The sequence below is a fragment of the Leopardus geoffroyi genome, chromosome C1 (genome assembly GCF_018350155.1).
Source record: "Leopardus geoffroyi isolate Oge1 chromosome C1, O.geoffroyi_Oge1_pat1.0, whole genome shotgun sequence".
Classification (NCBI taxonomy): Eukaryota; Metazoa; Chordata; class Mammalia; order Carnivora; family Felidae; genus Leopardus; species Leopardus geoffroyi.
In genome coordinates this window covers 75,103,784-75,123,673 of record NC_059328.1, presented here as the reverse complement: position 1 = coordinate 75,123,673, position 19,890 = coordinate 75,103,784, and the positions used below count along the sequence as shown (strand labels likewise).

At 36.4% G+C, this 19,890-nt stretch overlaps 1 protein-coding gene across 2 annotated transcripts in view; it reads right to left on the bottom strand.

The window, feature by feature from the left end:
- The window catches only part of PKN2 (protein kinase N2), a 130,434-nt gene that overhangs the window by 80,321 nt on the left and 30,223 nt on the right, over positions 1–19,890 (bottom strand). For both annotated transcript variants that reach the window (XM_045478172.1, XM_045478171.1), the window contains exon 2: positions 655–955. In XM_045478172.1, coding sequence (XP_045334128.1) covers positions 655–955 — 301 coding nt within the window. The remainder of the gene's footprint in view (positions 1–654; positions 956–19,890) is intronic.

The window sequence follows — 19,890 nt, the reverse complement described above, 5'->3', positions numbered from 1 at the left end:
TTCTGTTTTTACTTTCTGTACCATTGAAAAATTTCCAACATGAACATTTGTTAATTCCACTGTTTAAAAATCTTAGGTTGAACTTATGGGTTAGATTTTCCTTTTATTTTCTATATTTAAGGAAAAAAAAGTAATGTTTGGTTTTTAAAATTTTCCTCTTCCTTTTCAAATGATATGCCTGTTGGCTTAGTTGTTAATTCAGTTGCTTCGAGCACAAAGAACAAAGGTCATAGGTTTGATTAATTACATTTGCAAAGAATAAAAATATCCCTCGGTCACAGAATACATTTTTAACTTTAAAAGTCATCTGGCAAACTCGTGTTGCTGATCACAAGGATGAATCAGGTAAGAGCATGTGGTTGACTCAGTACAAAACATTAATCTTGGAAAAATAACTCTAAGTGATGTCTTACTGACAGAGGGTAAGAGAGTAGACAGCAAAGTTACTCATCTCTAAGTAAACGTTTCAATTTTCATATCCATCAAGCCACTGTACTTCTGAACAGAATATAAACAAGACTTTAACTATCAGAGAAAATACAGTCCCTGTACTTCCAGAAAAACTAAAAACTATAGCTTCACAAAGCTTACTAATTTCAAAGATGATATACTTATTAATGTACTATAAAAACATCAAATAAAATACATATATACCTGTAACATCTTCTGGATCTGATACAACAATATGTGCATTTAGTTCCTGTAGCTTGTGATGCAGTTCTTCTAATTTTTTATTTGATTTTTTCAAAATGTTGTCCACATAAGCCAAACTTTTTTTATCTGTTGTGACTTTCCTCAGATTTTCAGCTCCTTCTTTGATTTTCAGTTCTTTCCTTATTTCTCTCTTGATTCGATCCTTGATGTCATCCAATTTCTGTTGCACCATTGTATCTGAAAAGTCTAATTTTTGAACAGCACTCACATTCTCAGAAAATGGAAGACTCCGGGAATCTCCCTACAGGAAAAACAAAACAAAACAAAACAAAAAACATACAAATGTGATAGTTTAGGAAAGTTAGCTGCTCAGTAAAATGTGCAGCATAAGAACAAAACTGTGTATTCAGTGATTCTTTATTACATACATTCTACCTAATTACATTTAATTCTTTTCTTAGTAAGCAAGAGACTAGTTGCCTTTATTATTGCCATATTAAGAGCCTAAGTTAAAAAACTCTGCCCACTCACTAAATAGCATTACCTGACAAATTTATATTAAAATAAACACATCTACACACAAAGGCATCTTAGGGTTGTATAAAGACAGTGGATTTCTGATATCCTATGAACTCAAATTAGACCCTAACACCTACACTATGAACCTTGAGCAAGCTACTTTTTTAAACCTTTATTTATTTATTTTTTATTTTTTCTAATGTTCAGTTTGAGAGAGAGAGAGAATGATTGAGCAAGCAGGGAAGAGGCAGAGAGAGAGAGGGAGACAGAGAATCCCAAGCAGGTTGCACGCTGTCAGGGCGAAGCCTGATCTCATGAACTGCAAGATCATGACCTGAGCAGAAATCAAGAGTTGGACCGTTAATCGACTGAGCCACCCAGGCACTCCTTGAGCAAGTTATTTAACCTTTCAAATAAATATTCAGTTTAATCAACTGTAAAATCTACATAATATTGCCGCCTTTCAGAGTTATTGTGATAATACAAAATATTTTATGTGTAGCTTCAAGCACAATTCTTGGCCCATTGTACAGTCACTCAATAAGTAAAAATTATTATCAAATTCCAAAAGTAAGATATAATTTTATTTGATCTTCTATTAAAAAAAAAAAAACTTTAAAAAACTAATAGTGGGGGCACCAGAGTAGCTTAGTCGGTTAAGCCTCCAACTCTTGATTTCAGCTCACGTGATGATTTCAGTTGTGAGGTTAAGCTCCACATAGGGCTCTCACAGAGGGATTGGTGGTGGGGGGTGGGAGGGGGGAGTCTGCTTGAGATTCTCTCTCTCCTTTTCTCTCTGCCTCTCCCCTGTTGGTACATGCACGCACATGTGCTCTAACACACACACACACACACACACACACACACACACACACACACACACCAAACAAATATTGGCAAAAATAAAGTTATATCCTTATGATCACTTTTGGGATAATGAATTAAATGCATCAGGATTCAGATAGACTATATACAGAACTCTATATACTTCATGGCTAATTATCCCAATTGATAATGTGATTGACTACAAAAACATCGTTACCAGAAAATATGTCTCAATTATGTCTTACTGATAGAAGCTAAGACAATACACAGTACCAGTTATTCGTCTTAACATAAAAATCAGATTGGGTAAGTACATCTAATCTACAAACCAAAGTTATGCCCTAGCTATTTGTATATCATTTGCTATTTTAAATTCCATTACTCTAATACAACTGGTTTTTAAATTTTCAACTTCTGAAACATAAAACTTAGGGATAATGTTTACTTTGGGGAAGAGGTATTGAGTTTGTGGTTATAAATGGTTATAAAAATGAGAAACATTTCACTATGCACCCTTATGTAGCTTTTGAACAGATGCAATTAATTAAAAAATTTTCCTTAATTTCTTTGAGAATTCATCATAACCATATAAATAAGTTCTATTTAAGTTACTAGGTACAAATACTTTTTACATCTAATTCTTAACCTCTAAAAACCAGGTTATCTTGCAGAATAATGAGTTAATATATGAGAAGATATGGGATCTTGGCTTTGGACCAAATTACCCTGTGCCAAAGGGCATACTATGCAAAGAATGTAGTTGATAAATCTGTTCTTAAGCTTTTTAGGTCCAAGAACCGCTTTGGAACTCTGACAAAAAACAGTAGGACAAAGAAAATTTCATGTTTGTATATATAATTTCCAGGTTCCATGGATCTGAGATTAAGAATTCCTAGGATAAGGGGCACCTGGGTGGATCAGTTGGTTAAGTGTCCGACTCTTTCTTGGTTTTGGCTCAGGTCATGATCTTACTCACAGTTGTTGAGTTTGAGCCCTGCATCTGTCTCTGCATTGATGGTGTGGAGCCTGCTTGGGATTCCGTCTCCCTCTCTCTCTGCCCCTCCCCTGCTAGCTCTTTATCTTTGTCTCAAAATAAATAAATAAACTTAAAAAAAAAAAAAAAGAATTCCTAGGATAAGTGATCTATACCTGATTGGCCTTAAATTTCTGATCCTCAACTATGTGGATACAGAATGATCTTGTATCTGGGTCAAAAAAAATGTCTACATTTTTCACTACTTATAATGGAATGTAAGTCCTATTATCCATTTATTCAGTTTCCACAGCTGTGAATCTACCTTTGGCTGGTTATCAAAAACAATAGCATATTACTACTGTTAAAAAATAAAATGCCAAATTTCTGCTGTCTAGATTCAGGTAAAGTGGCTTGAGGCAAACAATGCTCAGATGAAAAAGTTTAAGCTAACTTCATTTCTGTAGATATTTTTATTTCTATCCTCACAGACTTAGAAAATATGAACTGCTTTCACAAATTTGTGCTTTAATATTATGTACTAAGCTAGAGACTCCCTAAGTTTCTTGGCTCATGGTGACTTTAGTGCATCAGTAATTTTTACCATATGCTCCACAGGCCAAGAGAAATATGTAACAATTCTGTTTACTAAATACTAAGATCCTAATTACTTAATAAATAGTTAAATTATGATAACTTAGTAGCTGATTGAAATAACACAAGTTGAAAGAAAACGTTACTCTTTTTTTTCTTTCTTTCTTTAATAACCACACTTATTAATGGACTGTGTCTGACGATTGGGTACCTTCATAATTTCTCAACCCTTGAATTCAGATTGGACACTCCCAGCCTCATTTCCTGTTCCTCCATAAAGGGAATGTAGATAAATCTAATATTGAAACCTGAGTCCAGTTAGTTCACATGATACTCAACAAATGGTGTCACTGTGTTTCCCCGGAAATTTTAAAATACACTGCAACATCCTGAGAGTCTGCTGAGGCACCCCAGAGAGCCTTGTTGCACAGTTTGGGAACTGTGGTAGTAAAATATAAAGGCTGTTAAAAAATACTGTTACACGAAAATGGCATTAATATTTGATGTGAATCCTTGAAGGCCTTTTGCCTACTTCAACTCATTTCTTTTCAATTTTCTCCCTAAATTCCAATTCTATCAAACTACAGAATTTACTGCTGGACACAAACTATCTTGGCTCAGCTACTAATGCATGCTGCACCTTTGGAAAGTATCACCTTTCCTGCAGAAATCAACCATTTCTTCCTAGTCCTTTCTCTGCTAACTTTTACTTTCTATCAAAGTAGATCACAATTCTTCATGGAAAAGAATTTCCTGCCTATACCCTCTTAGAATTTAGATTAAATGCCTCTCCTCACCACCCCAAAGACTATGATCAATTTGAAGGCAGGCTTAAACCTGGCAGAGTAGTTCTGTTTTGTTTTCTTAATGATTTGTCCATTATTTAATATTTTTCTTATAGAAGTCAGGAAAATCTGTCACTGCTGAGGAACTCAGGCTTTCCTCCTTCTGATAAGGAGAACTACTTATATTCCAGGAAACTCAAAGGCAAAATTGATATTCAGCCACAGCAACTACATTAGCTAAAATTCGATACAGACCATATGTGGTTAGCATGTTTGTTTCCTCTTCCTTTTTGCATAGGACTAAATTTTTAGTAACCATATTTCACTCCCATCTTTTGTTGTGACATGGCTTAAATATTTTTTGAAAAGGAGTGTAAGAGATGTCTACAATATAATCAATAATTTAAGATAACCAAAAGTCATCTGACAGTAGATAAGAAAGGTTATAGTACTTTCTATTACTACTTTCCTAAAAATTTTAGTTGCAATACACTGTGAAATTTCCTGAAAAATAGAATTTTCTTACATTTGGAACATGTGAGATATTTTATCTATTAAATTATGTCCCTATCCAAAAAAAAAAAATAATAAAATAATTATATCATAAATGTCAGAATCAGTACGAGGCGATGAAATAATATTCCTGACACAAGTAAAATAAATTAGCCTCAGAAAATAAATATTTAACCAGTGAAAATTTTCAATGATAATCTTTGTCTCAGTAGGTTCTTCTATAGGCAGTAATAACTGTCTCCACTATCTACATTATATTAATTTACGTTTATAAGCTTACCACTTTCATCCTCCATTCACAACTGTTTTCTACTCTGTAAAATTTCATGCTTACGCCAAAATTAAACAGTAGATATCTTTTTTCATCTTTTCAAAACACAGTTAGATGCAACCTCTAATCACAAACTCTCTTAAAAATTCATTAATATACTCAGAAAGTATGCAGATAAAAGATTTTTAAAAGGAAAAAAATGAACTAATCTTAAGCATAAAATTAAACTTGTAAAAGTACTCTTGACGGTCCACCAATCTATACATGAAAGAAACCTCATAATTCTCATATCTTTTATCGCTGAAATTATAAGCTAGCCACTCCATGCTAGTCAAATTAATCTAACACTTTGCTGTTTATATTATTTTGCCTTTGTCTTTCTTTTTCATGCCCTATTTATGTTACTATCAATCTAAATTCACCATCACAAAATACTTGTTAAAAAAATATTTCATGTGTTTCATGGTTAATTCTACCTACTTTATATTTTATATCATCCATATCCTTAATGCAGTCATTCAAACAGATGAATCAAATCCAAACACAAGGAAACTATCAGTGAAATTAATACCCTCAGGATTTATAGAACAATCGAAATTATTTTTAGGTAAGCAGGTTTCAAGTGGCTACATAAAGGAAATAATAGAGACCTCATTGAGTAGGAAATGAAAAGTAAAAATTACATGGATTTCAAAGGAATCAAAATAAATTAAAATCTCAGTAGATACATAAATAGCGGATTGAACCAAGATAATGAGTTAGTATACTGGCAGACAGAAAACTTAGGAAATTTGTGATTCATCACACACAGATATGAGAAACTAAAAAAGCATGGAAGATAAAAATGAGAAGATCCAAGATCCATCTAGTAAGAGCTCCAAAATGAGAATATGGAAAATGAGGAAGAAGTACTGCATGAAGATAACTGAATGAAAAGTAAACAGAGAAAAGGCGTTTTTATCAACAAATGAATGACAATTAGAGCAACAGACGTCTTTTCCTTAGTGACAACAAAGGCCCCCCCCAACCCATCAAACTTCTGTAAGACTTTGAGCTTTTATCTTTTTTTAACGTTTATTTATTATTGAGAGACAGAGAGAGACAAATACCACCAGTATTGTATAGTCTACAGTATATTTGCTATTTAACTAGGCTATTTTGAGTCAGTAAAATTCTACTGTAAAGGGTAAGACTACACATTCCACTCTAGACCATACCATGTGTAAATAAAGTATTTCAAATACACAGATGTGTTAATATGTATTTAATAAATACAACTATTTTTACTTCATAAAATAAAATTTTGATCTGTAGACTAAAACATAAATTGGTATTTTCCTTTCTTTTCTAATGTTTATTTATTTTTGAGAAATAGAGTGTGCATGTGCATGCGGGAGAGGTACAAAGAGACAGTTTCTGCGCTGACAGTGCACAGACCAATGTGGGGCTTGAACTCAAAACAGAGATCATGACCTAAGCCAAAATCAAGAGTCACTCAACCTACTGAGCTGCCCGGGCACTCTGATATTTTCAATTTACTACATTTTAACAAACTTCCAGTAAAGTTAAGAAAACTTAAATAGAACCAGATCAGATTCAAAGAACAAAATGAAAAAGTCTGTCACTTATGATCAAATACTTCATTTACGGAGAGATAGGAAAGGATGTTTACTCCTCACTGGCCAAGTTCCCAGAGAAGAAGTGAAAAAGCTGTTACTTTCCCTACACTATAGAATATAAAACAGTCTGACCTGATAGATGCCAAGAAATGCTAGAGCACCCATAAAAAGTCACTGGGTACAACGGCTCATACAATGTTTTAGCTAGAAGGAACTTCAAAGATCAAGTAGCCTAATTTCCTTTTAGTTTTGAGGAAAGCAGGTTCAAAGCAGCTAAGCAATTTGCCTAAGTTCACAAAGAAAAGTCAGTGACCTGGCTGGGTTCACAATGCCAGTCTTGTGATTCCTAATTTGGTGCTCTTTTACTCCATACTGCCTTCTTAGAGATCTTAGGAGTATCCATTTCCTTATATTTGAACTACACCTTGATCTAATTTGCATTAATTAATGGATATTAGGTGCCTTAAATCAGGAATAGTGGCAGGCCATACTTCTCATCTCTAATTTCATCCTAATCCAATCTGTGTCTCAGGGGAGAATACTCTCAACCGGAAGCAAGAAACCAGTTCTAACACCAGCTCTCTGTCACTAGCTATATGCAACCCCAAGCAGGTTATCCCATCTCGCTGTTCTGTTTGTTCATCTGCAAAATGAAGTTTGACTTTCCTATCTTCCAGTTTTTAAAAAAACTACAGTTATTCAAAATGTTCACTGAATGCTAGGCAATGGAAAATAGCAGTCTACTTTTCTTTCAGATATTCAATTTATTAAGGTAGACAGACATGAAAAACATACTCTGAAGAAGCAACATAGCTTTACACAAATGTAACAGGCCATAGGGGTTGTGTGTGTGTGTGTGTGTGTGTGTGTGTGTGCGCGCGCGCGCGCGCGTGTGCATGCATGTGTTTAACAGAAAGCTGAGCTGGAATATAGTATGATGGCAAGAACTAAGCATTTGGAGTCAATCTGGTGATGTACAAATTCTGATACTGCAACCATGTTAAAGCTTCAATTTCCTCACATGAAAATGCAATTATTGCAACTACCTTGACTGTATCATTTCTAAGTCTCAGAATAGATATGCCTAAGACTAAGAAGTATGCTTTCATAGTAACAGTGCAGTTCCTGGCACACAGCACTGAAGCAGATAGTACTGGATGCCTACATAATATCCATCCTCCCTTTATCCTTACTGAGAAAATTCCCACTCTGCTAAATGCAACAAAGTACACAGATAGAATTGTCACTTCATTAGACTTTCTAGCTGCTAGAAGTAGCCATATGACAACTTTTGTCAATGAGAAGCCAGCCCAGGATTTGAGTGAACCTCTCTCTCATTTTGCTTGGACTGCAGACCCAAAGCCTGAAGGTGCAGGAGCCATCTTCATGTGACAATACGGGACAAATAGGACAAAACCCAACAAACTAAAGATGGCAAAGCAGAGAGAGGTCCTGGGACCCTGCCGGCTTTACTAAACTGCTACACAAGTCCTACCCTTTCTTTGGATTTCTTTGTTTTTTGGATTTCTTGTTTTAGATATAATATAAATCCCTATCTGACCAAGGATCATTAGGGTCCTGTAAGCAATACAAAGACTTTGGCTTTTGGCTTAGGCAAATAAGTGATATGCTATGACCTCCTGCGTTAAGAGTAGATTTGAGGATCGGGGGAAGCAGGGAAAAGCAGGGAAGCTATATGCTCTATGAAGCTCTGGTAGACCACTGCAAAATGGTCTCAAATGAATCCTGCCTTCCTGCATTTACACTGTCTTGTAGTCCCCCTTTCACAGTGATTCAACACCAGTCTTTTGACTTATTCTGACAGTGTGATGGAAGTGACATTGTGATGATGAGGAAGGGGACACAAGAGGTCTCATAACTTGTGTTTTCACTCTTGAAACCTCAAATACTATTTACAGAAGTCCAGACTACTCTGCTAGAGAGAGAGAGAGGCCCTGGAAGATGAAAGTGACCATGTGGACAGACGCCATGTGGAAGAGAACCAAAGCACTCCAGCTGTTCCAACCATTCCAGCTGAGACACCAGACATGTGACTGAGGCATTCCAGTCCAGGTTAGCCACCAGCTGAATACAGCTGCATAACTGAGCACAGGCAAGACCAGAAAAAAAACACCTAGTATACGCAGAGAATCTTGAAAGTTTGTGACACTATAATAAATATGTAATTGAAGCTACTGTAGTAATGAAGGCAAGAAATAATGACCGCTTTAAGAAGTCTCTTCAATAACAATAATTATTAATTACTTGTTGTGACTTCCAAGAGATAAAAAGTATAACAATCTAATGTGGGTGATGGGGATGTCAATAACATTGTCATTATGTTAAAAATTGTTTTTCCTTTTCTTTCCCACCTTATGCCCCCTGCTCCCCACCTCCACACTTTGAGAAGGATGTAGATAGAGACAACAATCCTCTTCTTTCAAAAAAACAAAATCATCACCTTTCAAAACAGATTTGCTTAAAAAAATCCACCTTACTTCCTCACCAGTCCTGTCATAAAACTAACCATAAACTGCATGTAGGTCAGAGTACCCAATCCTTAGATTCAGTGATTGATTTAGGATTAGTCATGGATTGAAGTAGTCCTATTCAGAGGTCCTTTTCAGGGATTGATAAGAAAGTCCTTCTCCAGAGAACACCAGTTGCAAAGACAATAAAAAAAAGCTATTAAAGCTATTGACAAAGAGAAGTGCATTCTTTTTTTTTTTTTTTTTTTACTGTAAATCATGCAACATTGTTTTTTATTATAATGCATGGGTTTTAAAAATTATTTCCCCAATCTCTACATACACAGGCAAAAATAAGTATACCATTTAACATATCGGAACTTGCAAACATTGATCATTGCCTAGAGAAGGGAAAATTATCCCTAAAACATGCTTAACCAGGAGGCCAATTCATCATGATAGACAGGCTGTCTGTCCCCCATCTGAACCTTCATTTGCCACCATTCAGTAATCTTTCTTCAGGCCCAGATCAGCAGCACATTTCTTCCCAACAATCATTAAATGTCTGAGAAGACTTTCATCATCATCTGCTACAGAAATCTGGGATATAAGTTTCTTGGGTATCACCAGAAAATGCGTTGATGCTTCACGGGAAATGTCACGGAAAGCAAGACACTGGTCATCCTCAAATATGACCAGTGTCATTTTGGCTGGGATTTTGGCTGGGATTTCCTTGTGAATGATCTCAAAGAGCATCTTGCTACCAGGCCAGACGGCCTGAGCCTTGGAGATCTCATCAGCCATCTCCCAAAAAAGTTTTTCTTATCATAGCCAGCAGAAAACAAAGCTAACCCAGAAAAAAGTAAAGATGAAAATTAAAGAGAAAAAAACCATGGAGGACACAAGGCTGAGCATCTAAATCCAATCATGTTTAAACATACTCCCATACCCCTAAACTTTTTAGTCATAGTGCTAACCAATTCCTCTTTTGCTTGAATTTGGTTTGACTTACGATTTCTCTTATCACAAATCAGAGTCATAAATAATACATCTGGCTTCCTGCTTTGAAACATGAAGTTTAATCTAATTTAGTAATGACAACTGCAAATCCAGATCTATATATGTTTTCAATATCAAGATCAATATTTCTTATTAAGTATTTGTGTACACTACTACTTTAAAATAACCTCATTTTATACCATGAAACTGAACCTAATGGGTCAGATTTCTGCCTCTGTTCCAAAGGATGCTGTTAGTCATTTTTATTTTTGGTCTTATTTTGCATACTCTTCTTCCTTGAGCTTTTGGGAAATGTTTCTTATCTCACTCAAACCATATGACTCTAGAGAAGGTGTCAATGTTTTTAATGTGATTCCATAATCCCTGGCCATGGTTGAATGATCTAAGGATGGACATCTGACTAAGCTAAACCATAGTGTTCCATATCCTGGCCAAACATGACTAATTCATTCATCTCACAAATATTTACTGAATACCTATTATGTATGCTAGATGCTGTGCTGCATACTGAATACACAGTGGTGGGACAAAAAAAGGTTATCTATATTGTATTAGAACTATATAATGACCCCTCCAACTCTAATCTATAATCTATATGCCTCATTCTAGTCTCCTTCCCTTGTTCATCTGTAAATTCTCTTCCACTAAGAAATCTGGCTCCTACTACTGGCCATCCACTTTAATTATTCAATTCCAGCATACATTTACAGCAGGATCAGAACTGTCCACCCATATCCCTATGGAAACAACTTTATCAACTACAGTACAGTGCTTACATGTACTTCCTTTGGCTTTTAGTATTGCAGATTCTTTCCATTTTCAAGGTTACCTAGGTTAACACCTTTCCCCACCACTCCTTTCAGTGAGGTTGTTTCATATGTATGTGTGATATACTTTGATTCTCTTGTAACAGCCTGCGTTCCTTTCTCAGATCTCCGATCTCCTAAATGATACTTTATAATCATGGCCTTACTCCTTAATGATACACCTAGTGCCCAGATCCTGGTTTCTAATACTAGTTTCCAAAAAAAGAAACAGGACTTCTTGGAGAAACGGCTGATTCTAGGAGTAGGAAAGATTCAAAATGAGCCTGGAGCATCTTGTAGTGCAAGAAAGTAAAGAAATACTCAAAACAAAAATCATAGCCATTGATGGAGCTATGTCAAAGGGACACAAAAGCCAGCCTGAAGAACCCCCACTGGCCAAAACTAGAACAATTTTAGCAACAAAATAAGGTAGTACTGGATTATAATCCAAAGTATAAAATAAATATCTATGAGTCCATACTGGTATAAATAAATAACCAAATAAATTAATGGTAAAGGAGAGAAACCTCCTGTATATAAGAATTTAACATAATTTTTACACACACACACACACACACACACACACACACACACACACTGCCATCAAAGAAGAGGAGCCTAACCCCCTTACTCCTTATGTCAGCTGTGCATAGTGACTTCCTTCCAAGAGCACAGTATGAAAAGGAGGAGGGAAAAAAAAAAAAAAAACTTTATAGTCAGGAGAAACCTGACAAACACTACCTCAGCTGGGTGATCAAGGTCAACATCAACAGTGATAAGTCATGCTGGTATTATGTAAAATGGTACTTTAACACTGTAATTTACCTTTCAAAAACCCATAACTCTAGTCTAATAATGAAAGACACCAAATTCTAATAGAGGAGCATCTATAAAATACCTGACTGGCACTCCTCAAAACTGTTGAGATCATTTTAAAAGGAAGAAAAAGAAAAAAAAGCAAAGTCTAAGAAACTAAAACAGCCAAGGAGAGCCTAAGGAGAAGTGGCAACCAAATGTAATGTGGCATCCAGATGGGATGCTGGAACAGAAAAAAATGAGAACTAAAGAAATCTGAGTAAAGTATGGACTTTAATTCCTAACAAGATTCATTAACTGTAACAAATGTACCATATTTACATACAATGTTAAAAACGGGGAAGTGAGTCTGGGGTATGTAGAACTTCCTATTGTCTTCTCAGTTTTTCTACAAATTTAAAACTGTTCTAAAAAATGGTAAGTATTTTTTCTTTTCATTTTTTAACGTGTATTTTATTTTAACGTTATTTAACATTTTGAGAGAGAGAGGGAGACAGAACGTGAGCAGGGGAGGAGGAGAGAGAGACACACACACACAGAATCCAAGCAGGCTCCAGGCTCTGAACTGTCAGCACAGAGCCTGACGTAGGGCTCAAACCTATGGACTGCAAGATCATGACCTGAGCTGAAGTCAGATGCTTAACCGACTGAGCCACCCAGGTGCCCCAATAAGCATTTTTTTCTCAAAGAAAAGGCAGGATCCTTACAATCAAAAAGCTTACATCTAGAGAAAAGACAGACATTCAACAAGTAAACCACAATTAAAAACTGTGATAACTGCAATGAAAAAACAAGATAGAACAATGAAAAACCCACCTATAATTTGATTAAAACATTGAGGAAAGCCTCTCTAAGACTCTTTGAGGAAGTAAATTTTATTCTGAGACCCAAGAGATGATTAAGAGTTACCCAAATAAGGTGAAAGAAAGAAGCACCCCTGCTTGAGAAACTAAAACAAAAATTAGACTTGTCAAATTTCTGGTTCTGGACAAGATCGAACAGGCTCATTTCTTTCTACTCCTGTCTGATAACTAACTACAACTAAACACTCTGATAATAAAACAGCAGACAATTCTAAGACTCCGAGAGGTGAAAAAAAGGAAAACCAGTTAGAAACTTCAGGTCTTGAGGAACACAAGGTGGTAAATTCTCTGGGTTTTATTTATCACAGAATTATCCACCTGGGTATCAGACAAGAACCTCCAAAGTCAAAGTTAAAAAAAAAAAAAAGGTGGGGGGTGGTGGGGACATCTGGATGGCTCAGTTGGTTAACCATTCAACTCTTGATTTCAGCTCAGGTCATGACCTCATGGTTCATGGGATCAAGCCCCGCATTGGGCACTATGCTGACCAGTGCAAAGCCTGCTTGGGATTCTCTCTCCCTCTCTCTCTCTGCCCCTCCCCTGCTCATGCTGTCTCTCTCAAAATAAATTAATTAAAAAAAAAAAAAAGAAGACTCTCAAGAAGAGTCTGCTCTCTCTCTAGAAGAATGGTGAAAGGGAACAGCTCAGCAGGACAGAAACCTTTAAAAAAAAAAAAAATTTAAAACATTTTTGAGAGAGACAGACAGACAGACAGTGTGCGAGTGGGGGAGGGGCAGAGAGGGAGGGACACACAGAATCCAAAGGAAACTCCAGGCTCTGAGCTTTCAGCACAGAGCCTGATGTGGGGTCGAATTCACAAACCATGAGATCATGATCTAAGATGAAGTTAGACCCTCAACCGACTGAGCCACCCAGGCACCCCAGGACAGAAACCTTTTTGACAACACCCACCCTATTTGACCAAGCACCGTCTGGAGGAGCCTGGACTTAACTGGTAGCAGCAGATAGTCCAGAGTAGAATGGCAGACACCAAGCACTCTGAGGCAGTGCTCTCCTTCTCAGCCAGTAAAGCTGAAGTGAGTATACTGAACTTCTGCTCTTTGACAGCACCAGGGCCCAGAATGGGGCTCCTCTTACCCATCAAGGGGGAGGCATCAACAGAGACCAAGTAGGGAGTGTCATCTCCTTCTCCAGAGCCTGAGGTAGCCTGGTATGTAGCTTTCCTTCCCTGACAAGGCAGCCCAAGTAGAGACTAAGCACAGAATACATACTTTAACTCAACAAGAGTAGGCAAATCAGGATGATGCTCCCTTCCCTCAGCAGAGACCTGCTCCCACGTCCAGTGGTAGAAGATAAAACAAGGTGAAACTCCCATCTCCCACTTGTATGGTGTCATCATACAAGGAAAGAGATTCTGGGCTTTGCCCCTCATTGAGCAGTAGCAGGTAGTCTGAGACAGCAATTGTCTCCTCCAATGGTGTGCCGTCAATGAAGACCAAGTGGGGACCACGTCAATTCCACTTGTATCTAGCAGGAACAGACAGTCCTCCTCACTACCCCAAGAAGAGAATGGAGTAAAAGACAGATGCCCTTGGAGGAGAGAGCTGGAGAAAAGAACTCATTAAACCTGCCTAAGAAGTCCTGCACAGAACCAGAACTTGGCAGAACCAATTCACACATCAAGCTGACCAGAATTCATATGCAAAAAGGTTTGAGAACCAAAGTATACCATAAAACCCAACTTTTTGGAATAGCTTTCAAGTGGTACACAAAGCACACAGAATAATACTGTGAGGGCTTTGGAAAGTAAATTATCATTGGAACCAAAGCCCACAAAAGTAGGCCAGAATCTGTGTGCTAAACCTAAACAGTAAGTGCTTGCTAAAATAGAAGATTTAGATACAGGGACTCAATATAATAGTCAAAATGTCCAGGATAACAATAAAAAAAAAAAAAAATCACTCACCAAAGAACCAGGAAAGTGATAAACTGAATGGCAAAAGATAGTCAATATACACCCCAAACTAAGATAAATCACATGCTGAAATGAAATTACAGGATTTTAAAGAAATCATCATTAAGAATGCTTTAACCAAAAATTTTTTTTGAAAAATTGAAAACAATGAATAGAAAACCTCAGCAAATAATAAAAGATAGGAAAAAGAATAAAGAAAATTATAAAATTAAAAAACAATTAAAATAAAGAGTTCACTTGGGGCATCTGGGTGGCTCAGTCAGTTAAGCGTCCAACTTCAGCTCAGGTCATGATATCACAGTTCCTGAGTTTGAGCCTGGTGCTGGGCTCTGTGCTGACAGCTCAGGGCCTGGAGCCTGCTACAGATTAGGTCGGTCTCTCTCTCTCTCTCTCTCTCTGTCTCTGTCTCTCTGCCTCTCCCCCACTCACACTCTGTTGCTCTCTCAAAAATGAATGTTAAAAAAAAAATCAAAATAAAATAAAATAAAAAGCTCACTGGATGGGCTCAATTCTGGATTGAAGATAACAGAGTAAAGACTCATTAAACTTGAAGACAGATGAGTAGAACTTAACCAATATGAACAACAGAACAACAGAAAGGAAATAGATTGAAAAAATAAATAAACCACAAAAATCTAACATTTGTGTTACAGGAGTCCCAAAAGGAGAAGAGAAAGAGTATGTGTCCGAAAAAAATTGGAGGCGGGGCGCCTGGGTGGTTCAGTTGGTTGAGCGTCTGACTTTGGCTCAGGTCATGAGCTCATGGCTCGTGAGTTTGAGCCCCACGTCGGGCTCTCTGTTGACAGCTCAGAGCCTGGAGTCTACTTCGGATTCTGTGTCCCTCTCTCTCTCTGCCCCTCCCCTCGCTCATGCTCTGTCTCTGTCTCTCTCTCTCTCTCTCTCTCTCGAGAACAAAACATTTAAAAAGTTTTTAAATTTAAATTGGAGGCAAAATGGCTAACTTCCAAAATTTGCCAAAAGGCATAAATCCACAGATTCAAGAAACTGAGCAAGTCTCAGAAAGGATAACCCTATGGTCATCTAAAAAAAGCCAAGATATATCAAATCAGACTTATGAAAACTACAAAAAACCAAGCAGCTTGAGTTCTGAAAGCAGCTAGAGAGAAATGATGCATTTCTTAACAGAAACCTTAGATGCCAGAAGAAAGCAGTATAATATTTCAAATGCTGAAAGAACTGTCAACCTCAAATTCTATACCCAGTGAAAATATCCATCAGGAATTAAAGGGAAACAAAGACATTCTCAGACAAAGACAACTAAGAAAAATTGTCAGCAGCAGTCTTAATCATAAAGAATGGCTAAAAGAAGTTCTCAAACTAGAAGAAAATGATAACTGCAAGAGGTTTATAACTTTAAAAAGAAAGACAAAATGAATAAAAATAGGGCTAAATGTAATAGAATATCATTTTCCTTATGAATTTTTATGATCTGATGTGCTCAATGTAGAGTAAACAAGATAATTTTAACTTTAAAATGGGGAAAGGGACCTAAGTAGAAGCATGATTTCCACATTTCACTCAAAGTGGTAAACTGCCAATACCAACAGTATCCAAAAAAAGTTACACATGCACGTCGTAATACCCAAAGGAACCACTTTAACGAATAACTGGTGATATGCTCCAAAACCTTATAAATAAAAATGGATTATAAAAAATGTTCAGGTAGCCCACATGTAGGCAACAAAAGGGAAACAGAGGAGGAAGAAACAGAAGGAACAAACAGAAAACTAATAGTGATCTAGCAGACTTACGCTCTTACATGTGTCAGTAATTAATTTTAAGTGTAAAGGGCCTACATGAAAAATTTCAAAAAGAGAGATTGGCATAATGGATTAACAAGTATGACCTGGCTAGAGGCTATTTATAAGACCCTAACTTTGAATATCAAGGCATAAGTAGACTGAATGAAAAGGATGCCATGCTCTTATCAAAAATAAGAGCAACAGTGGCTATATTAATACCAGTAGAAGCAGACTTCAAAGTGAAGAAGATTATCAGGGATTTTAGAAGAGAGTCCTTACAAAACAATAAAACGATCTATCCACCAATAAGGCATAGTAATGTTAAATGTGGAAACATCAGAGCTTTAAAATAAAAGAAACAAAAGCTGATAGAATCCAGAGGAAAAACAGAAAAAATATACAATTATAACTGAGGATTTCAACTCTCCCCTCTCAGCAAAACAGAACTACAAGATTGAAAACCAGCAAGAAGACAGAAGAACCAAACACCACCATCAACAAGATTTAATTAACAGTTACAGACTACTCCATCTAACAAGAACAAAATACATTCTTTTCAAGTGCTCATAGAATATTCACCAGAATAGAACAGAACCTGGGTCATAACACAAACCTAAACAGGGGCACCTGTGTGGCTCAGTCAGTTGAGCATCCAGCTCTTGATTTTGGCTCAGGTCATAATCTCATGGTTCATGAGTTTGAGTGTTCCATCGGGCTCTGTACTGACAGCACAGAGTCTGCTTGGGATTCTCTCTTTTCTCTCTCTCTTCCCCTCCCCTGTTCACTCTCTCTCTCTCTCAAAATAAATAAACATTTAAAAAAAGTTAAAAAAAAAACCTTAAATAAATTTAAAAGAATTTAAACATAAAAAGCACGTTCACATAAAAGAATCAAGCTAGTCAACAGAAAGAAAAATTTTAAGCACTCAAACTAAAAATACACTTCTAAGTAATCTATAGTTCAAAAGAGAAGTCTTCAAAGAAATTTTTAAAATACACAAAGCTGAATAAAAATGAAAATATAATGTAACAAAATGTGTGGGATGTAGCCAAACTTGCACCTCAAGGAATAAAAAAGAACAAAATATACCAAAAGCAGGTTAAAGAAGGAAACGGTAAAAAATAAGAGCAGAAACCAATGATATTAAAAATGACAGAGGGAAAAAAAAATCAATGAAACAAAAGTTAATTGAAAAGATCAATAAAATCGATAAACCTCCAGCAAGACTAACAAAGGTCAAAAAGACACAATGTACGATATCTGGAATAAAATAGCAAGTGTGACTATAAATATTAAGCCATTAAAAAAACAATAAGAGGGGCGCCTGGGTGGCGCAGTCGGTTAAGCGTCCGACTTCAGCCAGGTCACGATCTCGCGGTCCGTGAGTTCGAGCCCCGTGTCGGGCTCTGGGCTGATGGCTCAGAGCCTGGAGCCTGTTTCCGATTCTGTGTCTCCCTCTCTCTCTCTGCCCCTCCCCCGTTCATGCTCTGTCTCTCTCTGTCCCAAAAATAAATAAACGTTGAAAAAAAAAAACAAAAAACAAAACAAAAAAAAAAAAACAATAAGAAAACACTAAAATCAAATCTACAATCTGAATCAACAACTTAGATGAAATCAACCAACTCCTTGAAAAGGATAAACCACCAAAACTCACGTAATATAACTAATGTAACTATTAGACAATCCTTTACAGAAAATTCTCCCATAAATTTAGATGTAAAAAATCATAAAAAAAAAAAAAAAAAGGCAAACTGAATCCAGTAATGAAGAAAATTATACATTATAACCCAGTAGGGTTTATTCTTGTATGGAAGACTGGTTCAATATTCAAAAATCCATCAATATAATCCCCATGTCAAAAGAATAAAGATGAAAAATCACATAATCCTACCAGCTGATGCAGAAAAGGCATTTGACAAAATTCAACAGGCATTTATAATTAAAAATACGGAATAGAGAACTTCCTGAACTTGATAGAGAGATTCTACAAATACTTACAACTAGCATATGTAACTGAATGACTAAATGCTTTCACCTAAGATCAGGATCAGGATAAGGACATATGCTTTCAGCGATGTTATTTAACACAGTATTGGGCATTCTAACCACTTCAATAAGACAATAAAGGGCATGCAGATTGGAAAGGATGAACCAAAATGTTCCTATTAACAGATAAAATGGTCATCTACATTAAAAAAAAAAAAAAAATCCCATGAAATTTACCAGAAACTTCCACAATAAAATAGTTCAGCAATATTACAGGTTACAAGAACACTCAAAAATCAGTCATATTTCATGGCCTTTTGTAGCAACATGGATGGAACTGGAGAGTGTTATGCTAAGTGAAATAAGTCATACAGAGAAAGACAGACACCATATGTTTTCACTCTTATGTGGATCCTGAGAAACTTAACAGAAGACCATGGGGGAGGGGAAAGAAAAAAAAAGGAGAGTGAGAGGGAGGGAGCCAAACCATAAGAGACTCTTAAAAACTGAGAATAAACTGAGGGTTGATGGAGGGGTGGGAGGGAGGGGAAAGTGGGTGATGGGCATTGAGGAGGGCACCTATTGGGATGAGCACTGGGTGTTGTATGGAAACCAATTTGACAATAAACTTCATATTTAAAAAAATCAGTCATATTTCAAAAAAAAATCAATCATAGTTCTGTGGATTCACAATGACCAGGTAGACACCAAAGTTAAAAACACAACACCATTTACAATCATTGCCCGAGTGCTCCTGTGAGGTGATCCACAGTACCCATACCTGTTTCTATCACATCCTTACTTATCGTACCTTACTTTGTCTTCCCTGCTTCACAATAAGTTAAACTCTCTAAAAGCAGATGAAATATCTGTTCACAGCTGTGTCCCTAGCACCATGTCTGCCACATCCTAGCTAATCAATAAATATTTTTAAGGATTAAAAAAAAATGTGCTTCAATTTCCATAGCTAGATTAACAATCCCCCATATCCAAACCCAAAATTCTACCCCTTTCCTAATAAAAAAAAATGCTAGTTATATAAAAAGTTTCAGGCAAAAAGAAAAAAAAGTACTGGGAATACAAACAGTTCCAGTCAGAAATCAAAGTAATCCTCACATTTTATAATATGGAAAGAGCTTTCAGTCACAATTGTTCTTTTCTATTAAGTCACAAGCATATTCAAACACAAAAGAAAATTATACAGTGAGCAAAATATGAATTTTGTTAGTAACTGTCTTCTTAATGACTACTTGATTTTCCTGTTATTTTATCTTCACACTCCAAATTCTTAGACCCTTATATGCTTAAAATAGAAATAACTTTATCTTGTCTGCATTCTAAACCAGAGCAGAGGGCTTGTATCAAGTGACAGGTACTAGAGCTACTGGTATTTCTAGCAACATATAATCACCATTTTAGTGTTCAATTTTATCAATTTTCCCCTAGTAGTGATTCTTAAACTTTTTGTGTATGTGGAGT